Source organism: Varroa destructor, unplaced genomic scaffold, assembly GCF_002443255.2.
Source record: "Varroa destructor unplaced genomic scaffold, Vdes_3.0 BEIS01000006.1, whole genome shotgun sequence".
In the NCBI taxonomy this organism is placed as follows: domain Eukaryota; kingdom Metazoa; phylum Arthropoda; class Arachnida; order Mesostigmata; family Varroidae; genus Varroa; species Varroa destructor.
This window is the reverse complement of record NW_019211459.1, coordinates 17876230-17900240: the sequence shown is the minus strand read 5'-3', so window position 1 is coordinate 17900240 and position 24011 is coordinate 17876230. Positions and strand designations below refer to the sequence as shown.

Genomic DNA, 24011 nt, shown 5'->3' with positions numbered 1-24011 from the left:
TACAAAGATTCGAATTCTATAACGTATTCCAAGTATTTTCTTTCAGGTTTTACAAGAATCATATTTTCACTTACGATATACTTACTTTCGAAAGCATACCTGACTTTCTTAACACAATATCATTTTTTATGAAGAGATACACAGTGTATAGAGTGCAAAAAGCTTTTATTAAAGTGTTATCATTGTTTTTATGTTATTCATTTCCCTACTTATTGCTCGTTGGACTTACATCAACGTGGCTAGTTGCAGTTTTGTAACATCAAGAAAAATTAATTGAATTCTTATATTTTAAAAAATTAATATTCTAATCATGGAAGTGATTTCTTGCCGTTATTTGAAGTAACATGAGTGTCGTTGTTCTTAACATTATCAACTTATCGTTTTGCTTACAGCAAAAACTAGGAGCTCCCAAAAATTAACTACAATTCTGGAATACAATAAGAAACAAGACCTTCGTCATTTGTTTATAAACTCGTATGTTCACTCATGCGTTTTTAGTTCGTCATTCTATAGCGCATATGCATATAACTAGACAAATAAAAACAAAGAAAATTAATTATAGGTGTATGTATTAATTCTTTGAATCTAAAATGGACGTCTGTGGCCGCAAAACATGAACAAAAAAAAGTGAACGTGTCTCAAACCTATATGATGAGGCATCATTTCCGCTTATTCGTTTCTTTGCAAAGCTACAAAGTAGCTATGCTTCAAGCTTGTCCGCTTGCGCAAGAATTCATTCATTCAATCATTTGTCTACTAGTGTATATTTTGGCTTGAAGTTCGTGTGATGCAATACCACTCTACATTGTTACGATATAATTGAATTTGTTTTGTCTTGCTTGTAGCTTATTTCATTCGACAAAAATCTATTGAAGTTTGAAGACCTTTAAAAACATGAACATTAACAGAGCAAATATACTACCAATAATACATAACAATTGGCCGCTTTATGACTTTTTAAGCTGAAGGCGGCTGTATTTACGGTCATAAACCTATCAGGTCGTAGTCAGTGGCGGCGAGATATTTTGATTCTGGATGATATAGCACAGTAACAGCAGTAGTGTCAACAAGGAAGCAGCACAATTGTGTATTAAATTAACAGCTTGTACAGAAATAAAGACCAGCGCAGAAGCGCCGTACAAATGTTGAACTAGTCATTACTGCACAAATGTGAATTTCTTCAGCACCTGGGAAAGTTGAATATAGGCAACAAAAACTTTGCTTGTATATAGCCTATATGTTTAAATTACTAGCAACTGTAATTAGACATATGGAGAAACCGGCATGCGATGCGTACTGTTTATCATCGTTACAATGGTATTAAAGAAACCTCGGCATGATTATTCAGTCCAATTCAGGTACGTTGTTATTGCTGTTTGGACTATGTTTTGCGGCGCATTACTAATAACTAATTACGAATAAAACAAATAATACATAATAAAAAATTCTTAGCTAACGTATTTAAATTTAAAAAAAAATTGTTTCAAGAGATTTATTAACGGGTAGCAGATCAATTTACCTGGTTATTTACTAACAGAATAGAGAAAGAAGTAGAAACAAGTAAGACTAGAGTAAGTACGGGATGAAAGATGAGGAAGTGACAGGGTACGCAAGATAACGTAAGTATGCAAATCAGTGGTACCATATTTCACCGATTCAGTTATTAAATGATTATTACTTTCTAGAATGTAGAGCGCACCGACTTTGTAGACCTTTTCAGCAAGTGCTTCTGCACTAACATTGGCGTATTGATATCTATTACTGTTAGAAAGCACAGTTAACAGGTCACAATGTTGTACTGTGGGCAGATGGAACGGGACGCATATTGCATAAATACAAGCACTAATCAGCGCTAAAGTTTATCATTTCCAAAAATCTACAAAACATAACATATGGATTTGTACAACAGTGTTTAACACTGACTGAAAACATGATGACTTTTCGTCTTTCTCTGTTCGCTTCACCGAAGGGTATATTTTACGATAATCGTTTGTGCGTTCCATTTTTTAAACCAATTTTAACAACGCAATTTGCAACAATTTCAATACACCTATAAAATAAACGTATGCAGAAAACATGCTTAGCATATTTTCAATCGTCTTAATTGTATAAGTAAAGTAAACACAGTACTGGAAAACATTTCTTGGTCGACCTTTGACCCGAAGTATCTCACGTTTTGTTATTTGAATTATCTGTGGACACCACAATGGAAGCCATGAAATGTGCATTCGGTCTCGCCGCCATGCATTGCTAGCATATACCTTATTATACCTTCTTATGCAATCACTACGGATTAACTTAAAAAAATAGGCCATTAGCCACCCAGCTGATAATTTAAGCTGATTTTTTTAAATTGGTGTTAAAACCGCGAGCAGAAAGTGCTCTTCCATTAATCTTCCTCGACTACCTCCCGAAATCAGCTCTGAGATTAATTTTAATTTGCACGTATGTTCTGGCAGCTGTTTATATTCGGCTAACCCAAAGATCGATTCGATAGGAATTATGATAGTGAATGCAAGTGCACAACTAGTAGGGAAGAAGCATTTTAGACAAAATTCTTTCATCCAGAGTTGTACGATATGAGAAGCAAAACTTTAATAAGACTGTTGTTCCACCGGTCTGTAGCTTGAAAATTATGAGAGTGTTCTGACAACGCAAAACGTTCATGAAATAATCGATTCTAAGGTAATATGAAATTCAAAGTTGTCGACTGACGCAGGCAGAAGGAGACAGGGATCGAACTCTCATTCGGTTTAGCATCAAGTTAATACTTGCAGTATTCGCTTATAAATTACTACGATACTTATATGTAGTAACACTTTAAATAGCAACATGATATTTACTTAAGCCCCCCCCCCCCCCCACCCCCCCCCCCCCCCCCGAGATCATAGCGATGTCGGTCCACGGAAATGTAGGACACACAATAGAACACGGTTATACTACTTCCGAGTCACCTAGAGTCATTCACATTCAGGCTTATTATACCCTACCCTATTCATATGCCAATAGCCTCACGGCTTTAAGGTACACTTTGTACGTTAGATGTCATAAGATAGGTCAAAATCTCATAGATCATCTCTAAAAATAACCCACCTATCGAAAGGCTTTCAAAAAGTTTCATTAGGTTAGGAAATTGACCTGCTATACTTTAGCAATCATCATCCTAGCGTCATTCTTATATACTCTAAGTTACAACATACCTATGTTAATCGACGGTTTTACTGTATTAAGTGTTGCGTTATCACGGCGTGGAGTCATATAAGCGTTCCTCTAAAATAAGTTCCGGACACAAGATTGACGAAAAAGTGGAAGAGTTTTCAAGGAACCACGCAGTAGTAGACTAACGGTTTTTAAACAAAGAATTCTCCATGCAAACGACGAAGAACCTTTGAAGAAAAAATGATGTGACAAACAACCAACTGAGAATACCTATTCACTAGAAATTTTCCAGGTACTCAACTCTAGACTGCATGGTACAGAGTAAAGATCTAATAAGCGAAACAGAACAGGGCTAATAAAGAATCGAAATAAAAGTAGACAAAATTGACTCGAATTTGGGCGAGCAGACCCCAAGAGGCCAGGAACGTGCAAGAAGGCCATTAGCCTTTTTGCGATAACTTCCAACGACGATGGCCTACGAGAACGCGGTCCGCTTAAGAAGCTGCACAGCATCGTCACCGCCTTCCCCTGCTGACCCAACGACGATGGTGGCTCCATCAAAGTCGTAGTAGGCGGTTGCATGGAACGCCATATTTGACAGGACAATTAAATATTCAGCAAGTGCGAATACTGTGTACATGTAGGGCTCGCAATAAGCATTATGCCTATAGAAGGTCGCTGCGCAGATGGCAGAACAGACCAGTGTAGTTAGGCATGCCCGACGTTTGACCAGCAACGACTGCCGATGCTGCATGCCCCGCCGGTGCTGCTGGAGCCGAGGTAGCACGAAAGCACACAAACACATGTATGCTACACTAGTTAGAAGGAATGTGATGAAACACTTCTCATGAACCGGATAGTTCTCTGATGACGAAACCATGGTAAGGCCAAGCAGGCTTGTATCTTCAATGAATTCGAGGATGAACGCTACATCGGCTAGCAGGCGGTATTGTACGGGAAGAATGGTCCGGTGCCAGCTTCGATACATAACGGCAAACACAAAACGCGGCGCACTGTGTATACCAATTCCGGTTCGCCAGACGAACTTCTGAGGAGAGAAACTACCGATAGCTGCACTAATTGATGGAAGAAGATTTGCTACCTGAAATATGAAAAGCGTGTGCAAAAACAGACATTATATGAGGGAGTCAATGTTAAAATAGGAATAATAACAATTATATGGAAAAAGAGAGTAGCAGGTATGACTGGCTGGTATAAATACTATAGCACTTAACTAACGTAATAATGATTTACTGTTGACGAAAAAACGCTCTCCTTTTATGTTTAGATTGCACTAATAACTTTATTACGAATCGAAACAGTAATTACTATTCTATGTGTTAAATGTCTTGTGGCAAAAATGTTTAATTTGAAAACAGGAAATTGCTACGTTATCAACTTTAGAACAAGGCTCTAGTCTGTAGACAAATTAGAAAACCGTGCGCTCTCTTAGTGATGCCGATTCCATTCCTATCGTTACATTCTCGAACAAGTATCGAACGATCCGGAGTCATTATCGCCTGTATCCATTCGTTTCGTAGGGCCTTGATTACCATCAATCGTATCTACTTGTCCAACAATGGAGTATGAATTCCTTTCCTTGACGTTCTGGGAGTTCTTTCTACAAAAACTGCTTCTAAGTATTCATGGAAGAAGTTGTAGGGGGTAATATGAGCTATACTTTAGCGTTTCTTTTTGTGGATTCTGAAAGACCGAGTTCTATGCTAAATAAGACTTTTTTTACTTATAAAGCTTTTTAATAAGATAAGCGAAAATGCAACTAACGTTTCTATACGTACAGCTTATGAAAATTTGTACTAAAACTAAATAGGTAAAATAAAGTAATTAGTGGCCGGTTTATGAGGGATACAACAACATAAAAGATACGAATGAATGGAAGATACGTAAGCAACGATTTACGCGACGTGAGTAGATAATAAAAGGTCAGCCGGAATACCGAAGTTACAATAACTCGTCCAATGTCTATACTTGAATGATTACTTGTTTAGCTCCTAGGGTCGTTCCTTGATATAATTTAAATCCTTACGTAGGTAATAGGCATACAAACGAGGTTAGAAACAATTCAACTGAAGTGAAATTGGTTAACGCTTTTTGTTAACACGGGCAGTCTATGCATTAGATAAATTTCGTCTCATTGTAATCGAACGAACTTCTCCCAAAGGGTTAATGCGCAGGAGCAGAAAAAATAGCATGCAATTCTAACTATTTACTGGCATCTCTTCATAATTAACGTACTTGTTTATATATTTCTAAGAAAAAGAGGCAAGCATCAAGTATTGGGGGCGCGTCGGATTTCTCGGTGTACACATACAATTGATTGAATCTGAGATAATTTCTAATCTTTTTATTATTTACATAACCTTGAATAAATTCAAACGCAGCGTATCATAATCAAATACTCGAGCCCTTCAAAACGCTTTAAAAACAATGCTTTTTATCAGGAACATTAAACCTACCTTGCAGTGCGTTTGCGTGCTAGCGGTAAAGTTGAAAATTAGCGAATAACCGATACAGAAGATGAAGGAGAAAAGCGGTAAAGAAACAACGTACAACGCAATCGATGACGCATGGTATGTCACAAGCGTCGAACGCGACATTCTTAATTTGTTGGGCTAGCCTACAACAACAAGAAAATCCAAGGCATCTTCCTTTCGACTATTGACATCACAAAAATCAACGACGAAATCACACAGCGCCCTCGTGCGATGCACAAACGAATGCAGTGTGAGCATACGTTAAATACAAATATGATGAACAAACGCTGCTTATGCGTTATCGCTTGATCACTGTTAGTGGCGTGCAGTGGTGCTCCCGATCAGGTCTTCGTTGCTGTCACCCACAGAATCCGCCTCAAGGACGTATCAGAAAGGGAGCAACTATTTGGAGTGTTTGAAGTAGATTTGCTACTTTTTTGAATACAATACACTGTCTTGTTTTGGTATCGTAGAATACTATCGATACGTTATAGGAGGTACCCTTATGATCGCATCCTCATGACTAACAGAGAGTTGATTTGGCTTGAACAACGAACGTCAGAGATGGCACGTCAGCGAACTGATGTGAGAAGTACCAACAACATCGGTTGCAATCCGCCCGCCATCATTCTCCGATTATTTCTTTATACGGCCAGAATAGCCTTGTGGCTTTCTGGTGTTGGATGTCGTGGCTCCACTGTTATTAACGCTAGTGGAGTCAAAACTGTGATTTCCTATTATAAGCCGAGAAAATGTCTCAAAAAGAGTTAGCAAGCAGTACGTACAACGTTGCACTGCACGGATGTAGCATTAAGAGAATATTCCCATCAAATAGGAGCTCAGTGAGAAAGGAGGTATCTATCAACAGTGATCCAGGTGAATCCAAGAAATATAGAAGAGCACCATATTTTTTAGCTAACACACACAATGCAGCGAGCTTCTCAGGTTGATTGCCCGTCGAGCCGTTGGTACTGATCATCACTAAACGCATTTGACTGTCGAAAGATAACAGTCACTGGTCCCAAAAGCAGTACCAATAGCTGCAACAGCAGCCGCCCCCGCCAAGGCAGTCAACAAAAACACTTGAAAATACAGCTGACACCCACACTACTGTAGCTGTTTTCTAAGGTGGGAGCACTCATTCTCTACAGTTAGATCGAATATGCAACGCGGGATACGGTCCTAATGAATCAAGTCCGTTATAGGATCGTCATTCTTCCTGCGAATTTCCCAATCAGACATGTAAGCCAGGTCGAAGTGTCTTCATGGGGTTTGCTAGGCTACTTTGAGTTAGCGTGTGGATGTGGCTGCTGCACAGAGACATTGCGATATTTTTTATCAGCTGCTGTGTTGGGAAGTACTAAAGATTGCGCAGTTGCGCAAATACGAAGCTACTTAACGCTTACCCATGTACGCAGAAGTAATACTTCCGTAAGACGTTTAAACTACTCCAGAAACAACGCGTATTGTGGAATTTAAACCACAGTCGATGAATCACCTACCTGCACTATGCATCTGTCTTTACAGATGACGTCTCTTTGATAAAGTTTCAAATAAATCAAGACGCTTCAGGGTACAGCTAATCTGCTTAGCTCTAATGGCCCTCACGACTGCGATACAGAAACCGATATAAATAAGTCAGGTTTTGGTTCGAAGGGGGTCAATGGCTATTGATTCGTGCCTGTCAATTTTAACCGAGCGATCGTGATTACAAATACCAAAGTGAATATATTTTATTATGATGGAACATTTGGTGAAAAAAACATCCAGTGTTTATAATTTCGATATCACTGGTTTCACTGGGGCAGTTTGGTTCGGCATGCGCAAGAAAATGTGGACAATTATACGCTTGCAATAGGTCGATACAGGAAATGGAGATATTTCAAAATAGTTAGAGACGGGTTATTTTTATTGAGCCAATGATTCTGTACCTCAAAATAAGCCACAAAAATAAACGTTGCATATAAACACCCCCCTTTGTCATATAAAATCAGCCTTGTTTTGCCGCTTATGCATAAACTCACTCATTTAATCGTAGACTTGATGCACTGCAATGTATATCGATGGAGGGGCTCCGATCAGAGAGCCCTCTTTATCTCTCAATAGAGGCTTTGCCGTTCAGGCTTTTGTTTCGTACTATTGATGCAGATATCAATATAGAAGAATTGGCAGTTAGGTGCCATTAAAAACCATATTGTTTTTCGATATTTCACGTTTTTTTTTTTCGCAATGAAGTGATTTTCAGCCTTAGCTATTCAATCTAATTACTTTATGGAAACATGTAAAAATAGATTGCTTACTAACAAGCATTAATGTCGCCTGCTACATTTCGCCTGTATCTTTCATCTATCAGACACCAGTTCTCTAATTTGAAATATTTGAGCTGAGTACAGCCAGTGCGATCCTAGGGGAGAGCTTTATACACCTGGAAAATGTAAGAACATAATTCTCACGAGAGGTGCTTTTACACAATAGCTGTGAATAGAAACGCGCGTTCAGAAGCCGCAAGAGTCTCAGGCGATAATAACAATAATAGGACACATGAGCATTTTTTTTTTGAGACTCTCAAACCCGATCGATGATATCAAAGCCATTACCACTCTTCATCGGTATTAGATGGTTTGCTATATATGTTGATACTGAAACGAAAGAGGCTGGTTGGTTATCGACAAAAACAAAGCTTCAGCTTCTGCAAAGCTTTTTGTTGAGCTACGGGCCGTAATCGAAAACAAAATTATTTAGTTACCTTCCATTAGTGTTCCTAGTCACCTAGTGGTTTCTATTACTATTCATTAAATCGATAATAAACGCCAAGCGTATGTCAAAAAACGCCATTCTCACCAAAGGAATGTGTCTTTGCGATGTTTGTGACGCAGTGGAACTAATTTCGAACTAATTAGGGGTAGAACAAATAGAAGCGTGTACGCGTGACCTTTTTCCATAGCTGACTTAATACAAACAATCCGCAAGAACCACACAGAAGAGGGGGCTATCCCGGCTTTAAACAAACAAGTTACCACTGCCCTATCACGAAAATTATAACATTGTAATCAACCACAACTGTGCTCTGTGTTACCATTAATAACTTAGTTTATCTCAAAATATCAGTGATTCTCAGCTGTTAATTGAATCGGAGACCTTATGGTACAAGTTTGGGTTTTCATTTTCCCCGCCACCGCAGCAGTTCAACAGCGAAGATATAAAATTCAACTTAGGTTGTAAAATCTAATTATACCATCGAATTAAACTAAGGAGGTAGTCTAATTATCCTTTTACGTCATACTCCCCAATACGTTTATTGCTTGTAACACAATAAATGCCGATTTATCGAAGCAAATTTGATACATTTAAGTTATGATATGAAAATACGATCTTAGTTTTATCAACCGGTTTCGATCAAATCGTCCACCACCACAGTAATAATCAAACTTTATTAAGGTTATTGTTATTATTATTATAGCATTACCTGTTGTGCTTAACACTTGATCTACCACTCCCGTCAATTTGACCGTTTGCAAATTGCTATTGCAAGTTACCATATTTTGAGCACTATCACATCGTAATTCATAGTCAACACGTTAAGTAAGTAGTGTTCCAAATGAAAAAGGAGTACGCCAAGTTTTTTTTTACTTTATTTTTTGACCAATGCGGCCCTGCGTCATAACGAACTGTGGTTTATTCTAAAACTTCAGCGCATGAGGATACATCCTCGAGTTCAATGCGAAGGGCTTCTTCAGATACTGCTTCAGGACCTCCGCATCTGGATTTTTCCCGATCACTTCCAAAAGCTGGCTGTCCACCTCAACCTGAGCATTCATAAAACGCAAATAGAGAAGCAGAAGAACGACCAAGAATATATTTAAAATCCGAGATAATAAAAAGATGAAGTCTATGATGCGTAAGTCATTCAGTGAGTACGTAACATCCCTCATCCTGTATCGGAAGGAACTATTGGAATAATAAAGGCCTCATCATTTGAACTACTAGATTGAAGATATTTTCTAACACCTTAGCCCACTATCATAAGATTACATGTAAAAACTATCATTAGGTATGATAACGGGAAAAAATTATCCACCTGCAGTTTCCTCCTTTCTTCGGACGGGATGAAGTCCACCTTCCTCTGCTCGAAAAGGTCGCCTCCTCTAGCTGTGTTACCCTTGCTACGAGGCATCTTGGGCTTAGCGAATAGCTGGTCCTTAAGCTGCTCCGAGAGCTTCACGGAGGTAATATCGAGCTTGGTCGAGGTTGCAATTACGAAGTTCTGATGGATACGGCGCAATGGACAGGAATTGAGCTTATATGGGCCCGTAACAAGGAGGAGACCGGATTCGAGCTGTTTAAGGTATACCACGCGCTGTGTAACGAAGAAAGCCACAAAAGAGCACGATTAAGATAATGTTGCTTCATTTGGTTGATATCTAAAAATCAGGGGTTTTTGTCAGGGTTGGATTGAAATCACCATATCATATGTATGTAGGAATTCTTGGAATTTGTTTAGTTGTCATCATACCGCTGAGATGCCTGAAATTGTTCTTAATTAATTATAATTAGTTAATACCTTTCCATCGCTCATTTTTAGCAGTTTTAGTTTATAGCAGAGTGTAAACTTACCCTTCCACGGTGGCGTCCGGCAAGAAGGATTAGTACTGTGCCGGGCGTGATGCTCTTGCGAGCCGCGCGGTAAACACGTTTGCGAGAGGTCTTCGGAGGTTTCAGCGAGTCCTCAGTAGAGTAGAATTTGCGCTAAAGAATGTGAACAGATCACATCATTCATTGATCTTCATTAAAGCATTCATTTTACTGCTTTTCGTCGCAATGCAGATAATATTGTGACCTTTTTGAGAGATAATATTATCGAAAAACATAGTTCATAAAGTACAAATGCGGAACATTTGGTACTTCGTCATGATCATGATCGTAATTAATAATTATAATGTCTACAACAAAGTAGCTGAAGCAACAAATGGCGTTCCATGTTAGATTTCATTAACAACCAATGATCTTACCCCAGGGGTTCTAGCACTTGTACGTGTTCTGTGAGAAAAGGCGAATAGAACCTCTTTTGCGATGTATCTGCAGAAAACGCCATGATACTTACCGGTTTTTTGACAAGAATCACACGCTCTTTGCCGTTCTTATCTCCACCGATTTGCTTGACAATAGTCTTTCTTTCGACCTTCTTAGGTGTTTGGAAGGCTTTGGCTAGTTCGACTGGATCTTTAACGAATTTCCACGATCCAGTGCGTCGCATGACCTGTATAAGCAAACAGACGACAGGTTAAGGACCCGCCTGTTAAAAATGACATTCCATCCTTACATAACAAACGCATTCATTACATACATCAAGGATGCACCTGATATATGCCAAACAAGTACAGGAGCGTAAAATTGTACAATCGTACGCAGTGTCAGACAGTACAAGTGTAAAAAAACGAAAACGCTCGTCACGGCTAGCGTGTTCAGTAAGAAGCATGTCATCACAGGCGTACATGTGCAGATGTTGAACTGCTTGGAAGAATATGGGTCGATTTGTAGCACTTGGCCAATACTTCAAGTGCTTAATTAAACACACACTTCAATTTCACTCAATGCGATTTAGCTCACCTGCGCATTGGAGAACTTGCGGATTCCGCGAGCGATCAGCGGATTTTTCAACTCTTTATGCTTGACAGTCTGCACCGCCTTCTTCGCGGGCTTTTTCGCTGCACCGGCCATGTCTGAAATAGGGTACACACAGAACATGACACGAAATTCAATCATACAAAAAACTTCATAGTAAATCAAACGCCACTTTGTCAGCCATCGATGTTTGTATAGTTTGTCCTTTTTTTTTGACACTTTTGAGTCTTGTGCAGAACCATTATAACTATCAGGGTTGGATTGAAGTTTTGAACTTTGCGGATATTCTTGAAGTTCATTAAGCTAAAACGGCTACCACAAAAGATTTGTAAATTTGCTCAACACATTGAAGACTCGCACTTCAGAGAGACAAGTTGTGAAACAACACGTTGTTTCACATACTCTATTGTAAACAATGATATTTTACACGTGAAATGAAGCATATCGTCCTGGCAGCGGCCCTAATTTTAAGAGAAATTTCTAGAAACTATTCCCTAGAATGCATTTACTTTCCAATTACAAGGTGGGACAACATCACAAAAGTTCCTTTCGAAAGAGACACCACATGTTATATTTGATTTGGGCTTGTCGCGTACTTCGTACAGAAAAAAAACATTTAAAAGCAACGCTATTAATATTTTCTCTTACATATTGGGACATAAGTCTCCAACTACATGATCTAAAGGTACGAGCACTGCTAGCTTCAATTAATAATAACAGATTTTCTGGCAATTCATCAGACTTCCATAACAGAGAGCAAACATAGCTAGAGAGAGCACTAGAATAGAATCTCAGACGAGCTAGCATTTCGCTGCGAGACAAGCGGTTTCACATCTACACGTTACATGCACAAGATAGCGATATCCTTAAATGTATCCTTTCGTGCAAAATTCACGTGTATTCACATTAAATTTATATTGATTTCATCGGATTTCTTTCTACACCGCAAACCACACACGCACCTCGTCTTAGAACGCAAGCCTAAAAGGAAGCACAGTAGTTTCGCATCCGCCACGTCGGGTTCGTCTGGTTGCATGGCGGGAAATTTGAACTTTCGAAGTGATTCGGTGTAGATACAACATAACGGCTGGTGTACTTGTCCATAATGCCATAAACAAAAGGAAAACTTGAATTTGGAATAAATCTGACATTTCTTGAAATCTCACTTGTAGTTTTCTATTGAGTTAGTCTTGTCAAAATTACAGTTACGGCAGGTATGGGATTTATGTTCCATGACTTGATAAACGCACTATAATACATCCAAGGTAAATTATATTAATCAGCGCTACTTAGTTTTACGTAATATTTTTAACTGTACTAATAATTGGGCATTATAGACGTTTTTGGAGACTACTAAACAAGTTAATACATTTAATTTGGGTAATTAGATAATGACAAGGCATGCTATTAAATGAATCTCATTGCAATAGCTTAAAGCATACAAAAGTTAGTTGGATTACATGTTACCATATACTTGTGACCTATTTATGATACAGCAATTGCCTCCTAATCTAATTTCCTAAGCCTGTTCGATGCATCCACACATGGTATCTGTTATGTATATATCGAATATTATTAAATATGTTCCATACGAATTCATTCTTAATGAAACATATTTAATAATATGCTGGTTCCGTAATCCTTTTGTTTACAAAAGATTTTTCTGCCATTTGTATTTCAATAAACTTGTCCAAGTCCCTGGAATGTATCAGCTAGCTAAACAGACGTTGGCCTATTGGCCTACCCTTACCCATACGTCTCTGTTGTATAGCCATTAATCTCGTATAACAGTCCCGCAAAACAATTCATTCCAAGTAGTAACTGATACAACTACAGCGTTATCCATATGATGGGTTATCAACATTATGTACTTCGTATAAGTGCAGAGATTTCGGTTATACGGGGGGCGATATTTCAAAGCATCTGCTGCTTTGGAGTTGCAAAGCAAAGAAAAACTCCATGATCTGTAATAACCTTCCACATGTCAACGATACCTATTCCAGACTACATAATTCACTGATTGAGGCAACAACCTGACGTGTCCCGGGATTTAAAGAAATAGCAAAAAACCTACTTATGACATGACAGGCTTCTTTCACAAACGTAAACAGACCGTCCGAGTAGAATGAGGTACAATACAAATTATCCTCTGCCAACATCAGCTAGTCTGCAATGGTCTAGTTAGGGTCAACGATCTGTTGTACGAAATAGTTGAATAAAATGGAATTGTACATATATATCAACCTCGTTATTCATAAACTAATATACAATCCACTTTGTTTTTCTGGAAATGCAAGTTAAAATACCTAACACGGAATTGCTATATTTAAGATTGCTTAATATTAAAAAATAACGCTTGATTAACTGAGCTTAGCTATTGATTGTTAAGAGAATATTTATTGTTGTGTATTACAACTCACTTCTGTACTGAACTCTAAATGTAGTTCAGATGTCCATATATAAATTGTACCAGCGATAAATGCAGCAACGTAACCTAATATTTTTATTTGTAAAGCTTGCTTTATTAACTGACAGCCACACCCAATCATTTAGTTATTAACCATGATCGATAAAGCTAGACCTCTGTGGAAGAGGATAGGAAAGCTGACCTTTACCATTGGGAAGAATTGGTTAACCGCATTTTTTCAAGTATATTACCCGGTATATCATTACAGAATATAGTTCTGCTGCTTAAAATTTCTTGCGTAAAAAAAATGTACTATTTTCGAGGGGGGGTGACAAGCGCAATTTTTGTCAGTACTATTACTGTTATTTTGGTATCTTCAATGCTTTGCTAGAGTTCATCGATTGTGCCGGCGTGCTGCTCTCAATTATACCATTCTATTCGAGAAGAAAACTCTGTCGGATCTAAGACACCCAAAGCTGATCGTCATTGTCCATGCAAGCTATATGAAAGGTTCCTACAAGTTATTGGGGGAAAATTTGACTATGGTTCCTGTATTGCATTTTGCATGTTGTTTACTGATATTCACCGAGTCTCTTAGACATGTCTCAGGTTTAACTGTATTCCTGGTTAGGATTTTTTAGCCGGCTAAAGTTTAATGTTTTTTTTTTGAAAACAGTTTAGCTTGGCGCAAACTGCATTCGTTCATAGTTATTGTTTGAGAGCATTTTTTTTTTGGCTTACATAACCACAACATTGTCAACATCGTTTATCTCTACAGCCGCATCGAACGATGACGCCATCAGATATTTTCATTTACTAGAGAGTATATTCGAATGTGGAGTGCCTTTTTCACCGATGGGTTAGTGACCCCGCTAAGGGGGCTTATTCAAGAGCGGGAAACTATACACTGACTTGGCTAGCATTCTTGTAGCTACCGATAAAGGCGAGTTAGTACCCTAAGAAGGCGCCAAAATTTGCTTGGCGGGCACATGTTCGCTGTGAACTCCGTCAAATCCTCGCGTATTGTAACCACTCAACGAGCTGTCACATAGTCGACAAAGGTATGGTACTTTCATAATAATGCTGATGCGTGATGTAAACAACTGCAAGATATCTCCGTTAATCGCAATATGCGCGGGTACAGTCCTTTTGCATTGGTTATTAACAATAATCATATGTAGTGTTTGTATTTATCAACGTTTAAAATGTCGTGTGGATACCTAAGTTATTCAACAACAGCTTAATTTTTCGAATACTAATAAATCTATGTAGCATATCGGGAGATACAGGGATGAACGAGAGTAGATTTACGGTTAGAAATGAAAACGTTTAGCTGTGTGTATATTTCTATTACGGAAGACTTATTCCGAAGCGGTTACATTCACTGGAAGAGATTTTGGAATAGTCAAGATTTGTTGCGCAGAATCGACGCAGAGGTTTCAGTCATTCGATGGCCGTTGGCTGATAGCTCTTTACGAACATAGAAATTCTCTTTAACCGATAATGATGTTCGATAAATCGCTTAGCGGTAATCGAAATTTGATTGTTCTCAGTGAAAATGAAATAAGTAGAAATAACTAGTCTTTAGCCAAGCAGTGATTCCTGCCAAGGGCCGACATCTACAGGTTTCCCCAAACGGACAAAGGGCTTTGATGAACCTATGTTCTTCTTTTTTGCTAAAATAGTCCACGGCGATTCGGCTGAAATACGAATCAACTGATCTTCTCTGCAGCTGCGGATTGCTTAATGCTGCCGCCAGGGCCTCGCTCATAGTCCATTTTAATGATGAGCGCGAACGTCCTAATGTCGTTTGAGCGGCATACCTATAATATTGAGTTCAAGACAACATACCAAAATACTATGAATACGTTTTGAATCACTATTATTATGAATAGAATATTACATAAGCAACTCCTACATGTTTGTACAACAGATTCAGAGATCAATTTAATAATCCGTAATTAATCCAAATTTTGCATGAAGATCAAAACAGTGAAACACAGCTAACGAAAGATTTCAGTTTTTGTTTTTCGATTGTGCCCTTTCAGAGGTAGTACAACTTTAGCAATTTCGAGCATCTCCGTCAATTCATTGCTCTAGCAGGCCAAAAACAACAGTAATCTCTATTACGACATAATGAGCGAATCGGAACATTCATCTTCACCTTTATTTAGGTCCGTGATGCCGTACACTCTAGCTAAGGATATTTCCTCAATTAACTTAAAAGAATCGGCGATAACTGCACCGTTGTCCGACTCCACGCCTCTGGCAACACCTTCTGGGTTTAAAAAATGTTCTTCTTTAAATCAGATTTCCATCATTTCTTCAGCTGACAGTTCAGTTCTACCTGATCCTCCCTCGAAAGACAGCATGGAGTTGCACATTTCGAGGGCTAGTCGAGACTCCACGGTCTCTTGGAATAGCTTTCACAAGGACCTTGGAATTTCAAAGGACAGCACTCCTGCATGCGATGGTCTAAAGGATGGGGCTATAACGAGTGCGGCCTCTCGGGACAGCAATGTCAGAAAACTCAGTTCTGCTCTACCCAGTGCTGGTACAAGTTTAGGTGTTTCCGCAAAAGATAAAAGCGTTTCTCCTAAATTTGCCATGAGGGACGTCCTTCCTGCAACCTCTCCAAAGGACGCCTCTCCAAAAGACGTTCCGACGAAGGACGCTGCTGCGAAGGACATCCCTGCAAAGGATGTCGCTGTAAAGGATGTCATGGAGAACGACCTCGCTGCGAACGACGTTGTGGAGAAGGACGTCGCTGCGAACGACGTTGTGGAGAAGGACGTCCTCGCAAACGACGTTATGGACAAGGACGTCGCTGCAAACGACGTCGTGGAGAAGGACGTCAACGCAAATGACGCCATGGAGAAGGAGGCCGCTGCAAGGGACGTCGTGTGGAAAGACGTCGCTGCAAATGACGTCGTGGGAAAAGACATCGATGCCAAAGACATCGGGGAGAAGGATGTTGCTACAAAGGACTTCGTGGAGAAGGATGTCTCTACGAAAGAGGAAGTGGAGAAGAACGTCACTATGAAGGAGATTGTAGAGAAGGACGTCGCTGCAAAGAATACCATGGCGAAGGACGTCACTATAAAGGAAGTCGTGGAGGAGGACGTCATTGCCAAGGAAGTCATGGACAAGAACTTCGCTGCCAAAGACGTCGCGGAAAAGAATGTCGCTCCAAAGGAAAAAGTGAAGAAAAATGTTGCTACAACGGACATCGTGGCGAAGGACGTCGCTGCAAATGACACCCCAACACCGAAGGATTCATTTAGAGAGAACAAAACATATAGTGGCGGCGGCGTAAAATCAAACAACAAAAGCAATAAAGATGGAGCCGCGACACTCAGCCCATCAAAAATAACTTTGCCTAATGAGCTGCGCTTGCTTGATAGTATGCTGGATTCGAATACTCACCAATTCAAGGCTGCAGAAGTCATTCGAGGGTCCAGGATGATTCGAAACATTAACGTCATATGGGGTGTGTAATTTTGCTAGTTTAATTTTATTCATCTGTCAGATTAGGTCACGTATTCAATAACATATCATAGCCATTAGAATTCATGACAGCTTTTATTTGTTTCACTCTCTACTCTCAGCCGCAGCACACTGCGCCGACTAAACTAGATCTTCGTGTGCGTTAATTCCAGGTGCGAGTAGTATAGTACAGTTGAGTCCGTCTGTGAACTCTGGAGCGGGATTCTATCCTGACCCTGATTCTGACTCGGATTCCGATTCAACTCGTGGCGGAAAAGGTCCAATATTTTAAGCTCTACAACTGTTATAAATGTGGGCCTTGCTTTTTCAGGCAAGGAAAAGACTGGACAAATGTGTGTCACGAATTTTGTTTTCTGTCTTTCATGTAATAGTTTTGCTTTATGGTTTATTCGCAGTCTAATTAAGGTATATATGAATGTCTCAGGTATCTACATATGAGAATGAATATTGTCACCTCCTTAGCGTTCCATATACAGGTGCTGGTATTTCATGTTGCAGTACAATGAAATTGTGCTCTCTTTACATTTCTTGGACGAAAACTACTAATTGGAAATATTTGCCCTTTATTGGACTAGTGCATATCAACGCCAACATATCCATTGAGAGTATCTAACGCTGGAGGCATGTTTGATCTTAAAAAAATTGTTTAAATACGTTTCTCTGTAGCCCTGTTAAAATGGGTAGCGCGCCTGGCTAAGATTGCGGGTCCGATATTTCTCGTTTAGTCTTTTCCCGAATTATTTAGGTTGCTAACTTGTTATGGTAACAATAATAAGTTGATAAGAATAACAGATCGTGGGTTCTTCAAATGTTGCCACAGTGGGCAATATCATGCTCATGAATCCTCTTTGGCGATCTTTAAGATACACTAGTATCTGCAATCCCAAATTTTTAGATTTACGCAGAAAGTCTACGGATGTAAAATAAAACTTCTCAGATTGTTTTGTACATGGGCGTGCAAGTCGCCTGGCTAAACCGATGGATTACTGACGTCTGATGGCGAGCACGGTTACAAGGCTTTCTCAGCCTGTGTGCATATCTAATTAATGTTTGAAGATGGCTCATGACCTTTCCTAGCACTATTACATATAAACTGTCTTGGGAAGTTATTTGAAATTTAGTATGCACACCCCAAGTTAGATCGAGGAGCAAAGCCTTTAAAGAGAAAAAAGCACTTTCTAAATTATATCGGTGGTTTTTCTAAATGGTATAAATTAGTATTTATCTAGATTTATCGTATCTACAGTAGTCGATTAATGATCAACAGCCCTAAAATTTTTATAGTAATTCTAAGGCTATCTTCCAAAGATCCGAGCCCCAAAAGCTCAACCAAAATGAGCTATTTGATGGCTGTGAACCTTTTACATCCATAGCCCTTACTTAAAGTTCTCAAGGTGCTCAAGGACAGGAATGGCAAGCCTTACTCTATAGAAGATTTGCGTAATTCAAAGATATACAATTCGAAGTTAATATGTAGGATAAGTGCTGAATATTCCGCTAAGCTATGGGCTGTATATTTCAACATGTTAAACCTCTTTGACTAAACGACCTGAGGCTTCGCTCTATAGCTCGTATACGGCAGAAGCGACGTGATTGATGAAGCGCTGCAGGATACGAGATATGGCCATTCATCTTAGATAAGGCGTGGCTTGGCTTGAACTCTCCGAGTCGTACCTTTACTTTTAAACGGCTCGAGTTCGTTTGTCCTCCATGCCGTTGAGGAATTCAATTATGCCATAAAGTTGAATTAAATACTTCGTCAAAAGCCGTGAAGTCGAAAGCGTTGGCAAATCGCGGTAATATAAAATATAACACGGCGAGTATGTTTGCGTTAAATTGAAGCTGTATTTCATCAGCTCTAAATAAATCGAAGGCCAGTGGACATTTGATCAATGTCGTCTGGAGAGGACCTTCGGGTGGTTAAAAAAGCTCGCTCACACTAATTGAATAATAAATTATTTTTTCAGTATGTTGCAGGAATAAGTTTGTAAAATCTATTCCAGTCGAGTGGGTAGCTCATAGCCTGAAGATCGATCGCCAGGTTGATGACGTGATGACATGCGACATGTCCAAATCATTAAAAATATACCGGAGATTTTCGAAGCTTTGCGGACGGCTATGATAGTTTTTTTTTAAAGCTGGTAATAGAATCAACCCTATTGTTACCATTATTGAAGCTTTTTATTGATAGCCGTACCCTAAACTATACGTCAAACAAAATGTCACGTTAGTGTCTTGATGTGGCTTCTAGTTGCACCGGATTATATCCGTTCAAGGCCTCGAAGGAATTATGCTTTAATCGTTCTTGATTTTGTTGTTCTATTCAAGATCTGGAGAAAGTTTCCACCATAGGTATATGACAGAAATAACTCTATAGACAATGAAATTATTGTCTCGAATGTATGAAGGCAAGTTTTTTTTTTTTACAAAGGAATCTATTAGAGATTTGCGTACTATACAGATTCACCGCTGAACTTCATTTCATCTTGCATATTTTCGAATCATCAACCACATTAACTCGTAATACTATTTTTCAATGATTCATAATGAAACTATTTGGCTTCCACGGCTCAGTCAAAAAAAAAGCGCCGCTAAGTGTACATATCTGTGTTGTTATGAAGTGAGGCGTCTGCAGCTAAATAAGCGTATCGACGTGTCCTGTTGTGCCCACGTACGCATGCGCAGACTTAACAAGCGATGCAGTAATATCGCCCGGGACAAAATTTGCCTTGCGCTCATGGGTTTTTTGAGATTAAATGACACAGCCTTGGCAGTGGTCTGTTGACTATCGTCACTCGAGGTATATCAAAACCATTTCTCGTATTTTAAGACAGGAAGCGTAACACTGCAACAGGCGTTAGTTTCAAACTGTTAATTTTCCACACTTATTGCATAGCTTTTATCTGATATTAACATGCTACTACTATCGTTTATATTTTGTCAAACAGTGTAGCACAATTATGTGCCGATACGTCGGCAAACTAGTGAAGTTGACCCAAATGGATATGTCAAAACATCGTATACGTTGAAGTGAGATCATCAACCATTCCAACTCAGTCTACTTATTTTGGGCACAGGGTCTCTCAACGAGGCAATCCAAGGTATGCCGTCAGATTGCACGATAGGACCCTCTCGCTACATTAGCGATCTAAAAAAGTATTAAGAAAGCTAATGTGGACATCTGTCCTATTGTAGTATCTATCTCCATGCTGCAGCGAAAAATTTAAGTGGACCAGATGAACGCTTATCACAAAATATGGGTGATTATATATAAATTTTAGAAAAATTTGGATTTTTATCCTTTAATTTAGAAAGAATAGCCAATCGAAAAATCCTATCAGTTATGAGATCTTTAAGCTTCCAATGGCTATTTTTCCTCTAAAAAACTTGCATTTTCTTGCTATACTAGCTTTGTGCAGTCTCAAAAAATAGTTTGAGAAAAGCAAAACTAAAATTTAACAATTAACTTAAAACTGTGCCTTTTAGGCAGATTACGATCATGTTCTGAGTTGAAAATGAATGCTATTGTCTTTAACGAGTGGCAACTACGGAAGGGAAGTTGAAGAAGACAGCGTTGTTGTTGTTGTTGCTGTTCTTGTGTTTTAAAAGCAAACTACAAGCATTGGTCGCATTTCTTTTATTTTTATTAATATCAAAATAAAATATTACATAATTACTATCACATAATAGACGTGTGGAATCGGAATAACATTTGGATTTTGGAAGAGAACCGAAAAACGTCGTTGGCGAATCACAACACGTTCTCTACTTGTTTCTTCGTGTCCAACAAAATGAACTCCCTCAACGCGGAACCATTCAATTATTTTTATATCCGCTTTTTATCTCTGTCTCATATATATGTATAGCAATGAATAAATACATACAGCTTGCTCATAACTGAGTAATTGAAATCGAAAAGTATGCAACAACCTAGGAAAATGGTAAAAGGTATATTAAAAAATGGTCATCTTCATAAAAATGAACAAAAAAATCCACCCTATCAAAAGCGTCATATTCGGTGATTCGTTAACCATACAAAAGCGATTTTTGCCCTTCGCAATTATCGGAATGCATTAACAACAGTTTTCCGTTACAGACATCGATTAACACCCCACTGGCCGATCACTCCTTGCCCGGCGCGATCACTAAAACGCTCCCATTCACCAGACATACACTCATACATACATGCACACCAATGATGATAGGGGCAGTTAATAAGAGAAATATTTAATTAATAATTATTGATTAATGAATAATAACATGTTTTTTGTTCGTTCGGGAGAATAGGTCAAGACATGAACAGGGAAAAAAAATTGGAAAGCTTATATAGTTCGGTAAATCAACACCACGTAGTTGTATAATTATAGGGCCGACAGGTACTTGGAATCAGATTATTAATGAATGTGACTTGTATTTATGTACGTGTATGTAATAATAATAGTGCAACGAGCCAACAATTATATATGGTCCAGCTAAGAAACCGTTACATCGGTGTATATAGATTAGAGAATTGTACAATGTTGTAGAAGTGTTCACTCGATGTTCCGGACTATGCAAAGCTTATTACTGTAAACAAAACGATATAGATTCGTTTAAAAAAGAACAATAAGCCGACATTGATATGGATTCACAAGTGACAATTTCAAATCATAATGATCTTAAATTGTCTTTCGTCTGTTTGTTCAGTAATCATCGACTCTTGACGCAAAACAGACAAACATGGTATGTATCAGTGCTTGAAGAGGTGTACACGTACGTAAAATGGTTACGTTTTGTACACGTAGAGAATCATGGATGAACCTTAATTATAGTAGTGATACCGATGATTATTGTAGAAAAGAAGATGCGCTTGAGTATACTGTTAGTATCTAGTTTGTACGGTAATTGCTACACAGTGTCTAAGGAACTTAAAATGAAAAATCTTCGGGAAGCCTGCTCATCAACGGGGATTAGTCTATCATTCGACTCGGACTCGTGATGGGCGACATCTTCTGCTTCTTACTATATGACTGGATATTACAAGCGAAGTCTGCTACCGTTTTAACCGAGGCTCATCAAATATCGGCGTACATAAGATAACATTATAATATTATACCCGACAATTGACATATCTTAACGGGTACCAACTTAATAGACATTTGGCATGTTTTTAAATCGCAATTTGTCTCTTTTTTTTCGCTATATATATTTTTAGTTCACTGGGTGTATATGTATATATATTTGCTGTATATCAGTACCCTTAGGGTATATAAACAGTTTGACGTTATCCCTGAGTAGTTGATGCTACATGTCGCAATCATATTCAGTACCAAGTTCCATGATAAGAGCTTGCCACATACTACGGACGCAAAAGGGCCGCTTCAGACACAGATTAGGACCATTATTTCTTCTCCTAAATGAGTTTAATTTTAGCGCCACTTTTTGCATTCCGACAGTTTATCCTCCAACGTTTTCCGACGCCAGATACCTTGTCGACATTAACACGAGCTGATTTTAAAATGGCTCTGTGGCTGGACAAATGCGGGATAATAGTTCTTAGCGTTTATCTATTAAAAGCCTGTGTATAATTTACTCTTTCTAGTTTCCATTTCTAGTTCCATATACTATAGACCATCGCCGAGATCGACTCTCGCACTGTAGAACCCTATAAACGTACGCAGTTAGACAATTTTTTGCATTTTGTACAAAACTAAAAGTAGTGTTCCTTCTACTGTGTGCCGGAAGGTTATAAATAACTGACGACACAGAATTCCAGTTGCCGTCGATACGATGGTACCGAGCGTACGATAGTAAATAGCTCTAGCGTCTGTACAAAACGAAGGTTGGTGTCTCCAATTCAATTATGTAACACATATTGGACTGTTTACGAACCTTCTAGCATTAGGTTTATTTACTCATGTACTAATCAAGCCAGCATCTGACAGAGATGTCACTTGCGTCGGGCCCTCTCTGTTGGACTTAGTCCTAGGATCTATCTATCTCCTTCTATAGCTATGTATATATATATGAGGACAATTTACTAAGCTGATATGCTGTACTTGACGGGGTGACCGTATCTTACATCGTTCACTGGACAAAATGCAACGTTTTCGCGTCATTATAGATATCGTTCCCTAGAGGTGGAGTCGTTGGGTGGCTGGCATGCTCACATCTTAGTAATACGTGTAGCATAAACGTAAATGTCTAAGACATGCACTCGGGTTTTCTATATGCTTAATAACTGTATTTTAAATGACCAAAATAATACCGTTGATATCGAATGATTTCATCTATTATTTAGTAGTTGAAAAGGGAAAATATATACGCCTTTTTTAACGTGACGTGTGTTCTAACCTATAGGCATAATAAATACTGAACAAAATCTTAATAACAGCAACAACAGCAGTAACAGATGACAACCAACCGAAACACGACGTTCATTATACACATGCACAGATTCTAGTCTCTTTCTGATCTCGATTATAGGACTACTACCCTATATATTTGAACTTTGCTATTATTATTATACTGACACTAAATAATAGCAAACTGTGTAGCTACCATTTTTTTTAGTTACGGTCTTTGACAAGGAACCACTTGTACTACGATTTCTTCTAAGGTAGTATTTGTCGTCATCTCAGCTCGGTGGCTCATATGCACGCCTATAAAATTAGATAACCGATGACCGATAGCACGATCGTAGGGCAGTGAATGTTTTGTACGATTTTGAAAGCAGATCGACAATGTATGGGCGACGTAGGTGGTGCATTCGTATCATTTGAGGACCAATTGGGCCGACTCTGTGAAATAGCGAAATATCGCCTGGTATAGAGAAAATGCAC

The 24011-nt window shown here is 38.8% G+C and overlaps 3 protein-coding genes across 13 annotated transcripts; 1 reads left to right on the top strand and 2 right to left on the bottom strand.

Annotated features, from left to right (window-relative positions):
- Positions 1–148: 148 nt before the first annotated feature.
- On the bottom strand, positions 149–7044 carry LOC111252902 (acyltransferase PGAP2-like). The gene is made up of 2 exons (XM_022811532.2): positions 5637–7044; positions 149–4261 (listed from the first exon to the last, which is right to left on the bottom strand). The coding sequence occupies exons 1-2, from the start codon at positions 5775–5777 to the stop codon at positions 3635–3637; spliced, it is 768 nt and encodes a 255-aa protein (XP_022667267.1). The 5' UTR covers positions 5778–7044; the 3' UTR covers positions 149–3634.
- A 2224-nt stretch (positions 7045–9268) lies between these two features.
- Positions 9269–12282, bottom strand: RpL6 (ribosomal protein L6). 4 transcript variants are annotated; one of them, XM_086993055.1, is made up of 6 exons: positions 12239–12282; positions 11262–11374; positions 10756–10911; positions 10269–10400; positions 9733–10011; positions 9269–9460 (listed from the first exon to the last, which is right to left on the bottom strand). In XM_086993055.1, the coding sequence occupies exons 2-6, from the start codon at positions 11370–11372 to the stop codon at positions 9335–9337; spliced, it is 804 nt and encodes a 267-aa protein (XP_086849181.1). In that variant the 5' UTR covers positions 11373–11374; positions 12239–12282; the 3' UTR covers positions 9269–9334. The 4 variants fall into 4 exon arrangements, with proteins under 4 accessions (XP_086849181.1, XP_086849183.1, XP_086849182.1 ...); XM_086993057.1 differs by lacking the exon at positions 12239–12282 and adding an exon at positions 12182–12206; XM_086993056.1 differs by lacking the exon at positions 12239–12282 and adding an exon at positions 12122–12146.
- A 2224-nt stretch (positions 12283–14506) lies between these two features.
- LOC111252551 (uncharacterized) lies at positions 14507–22350 on the top strand. 8 transcript variants are annotated; one of them, XR_015330300.1, is made up of 5 exons: positions 14507–14744; positions 15732–17173; positions 17343–17447; positions 19158–19990; positions 20139–22350. XR_015330300.1 is itself a non-coding variant. In XM_086993039.1 (4 exons), the coding sequence occupies exons 2-4, from the start codon at positions 15820–15822 to the stop codon at positions 19310–19312; spliced, it is 1614 nt and encodes a 537-aa protein (XP_086849165.1). In that variant the 5' UTR covers positions 14507–14744; positions 15734–15819; the 3' UTR covers positions 19313–22350. The 8 variants fall into 8 exon arrangements, 6 of the variants coding, with proteins under 6 accessions (XP_086849165.1, XP_086849164.1, XP_022666407.1 ...); XR_015330301.1 differs by having other exon boundaries at positions 19158–20291; positions 21877–22350; XM_086993039.1 differs by having other exon boundaries at positions 15734–17173; positions 19158–22350.
- Positions 22351–24011: the final 1661 nt, after the last annotated feature.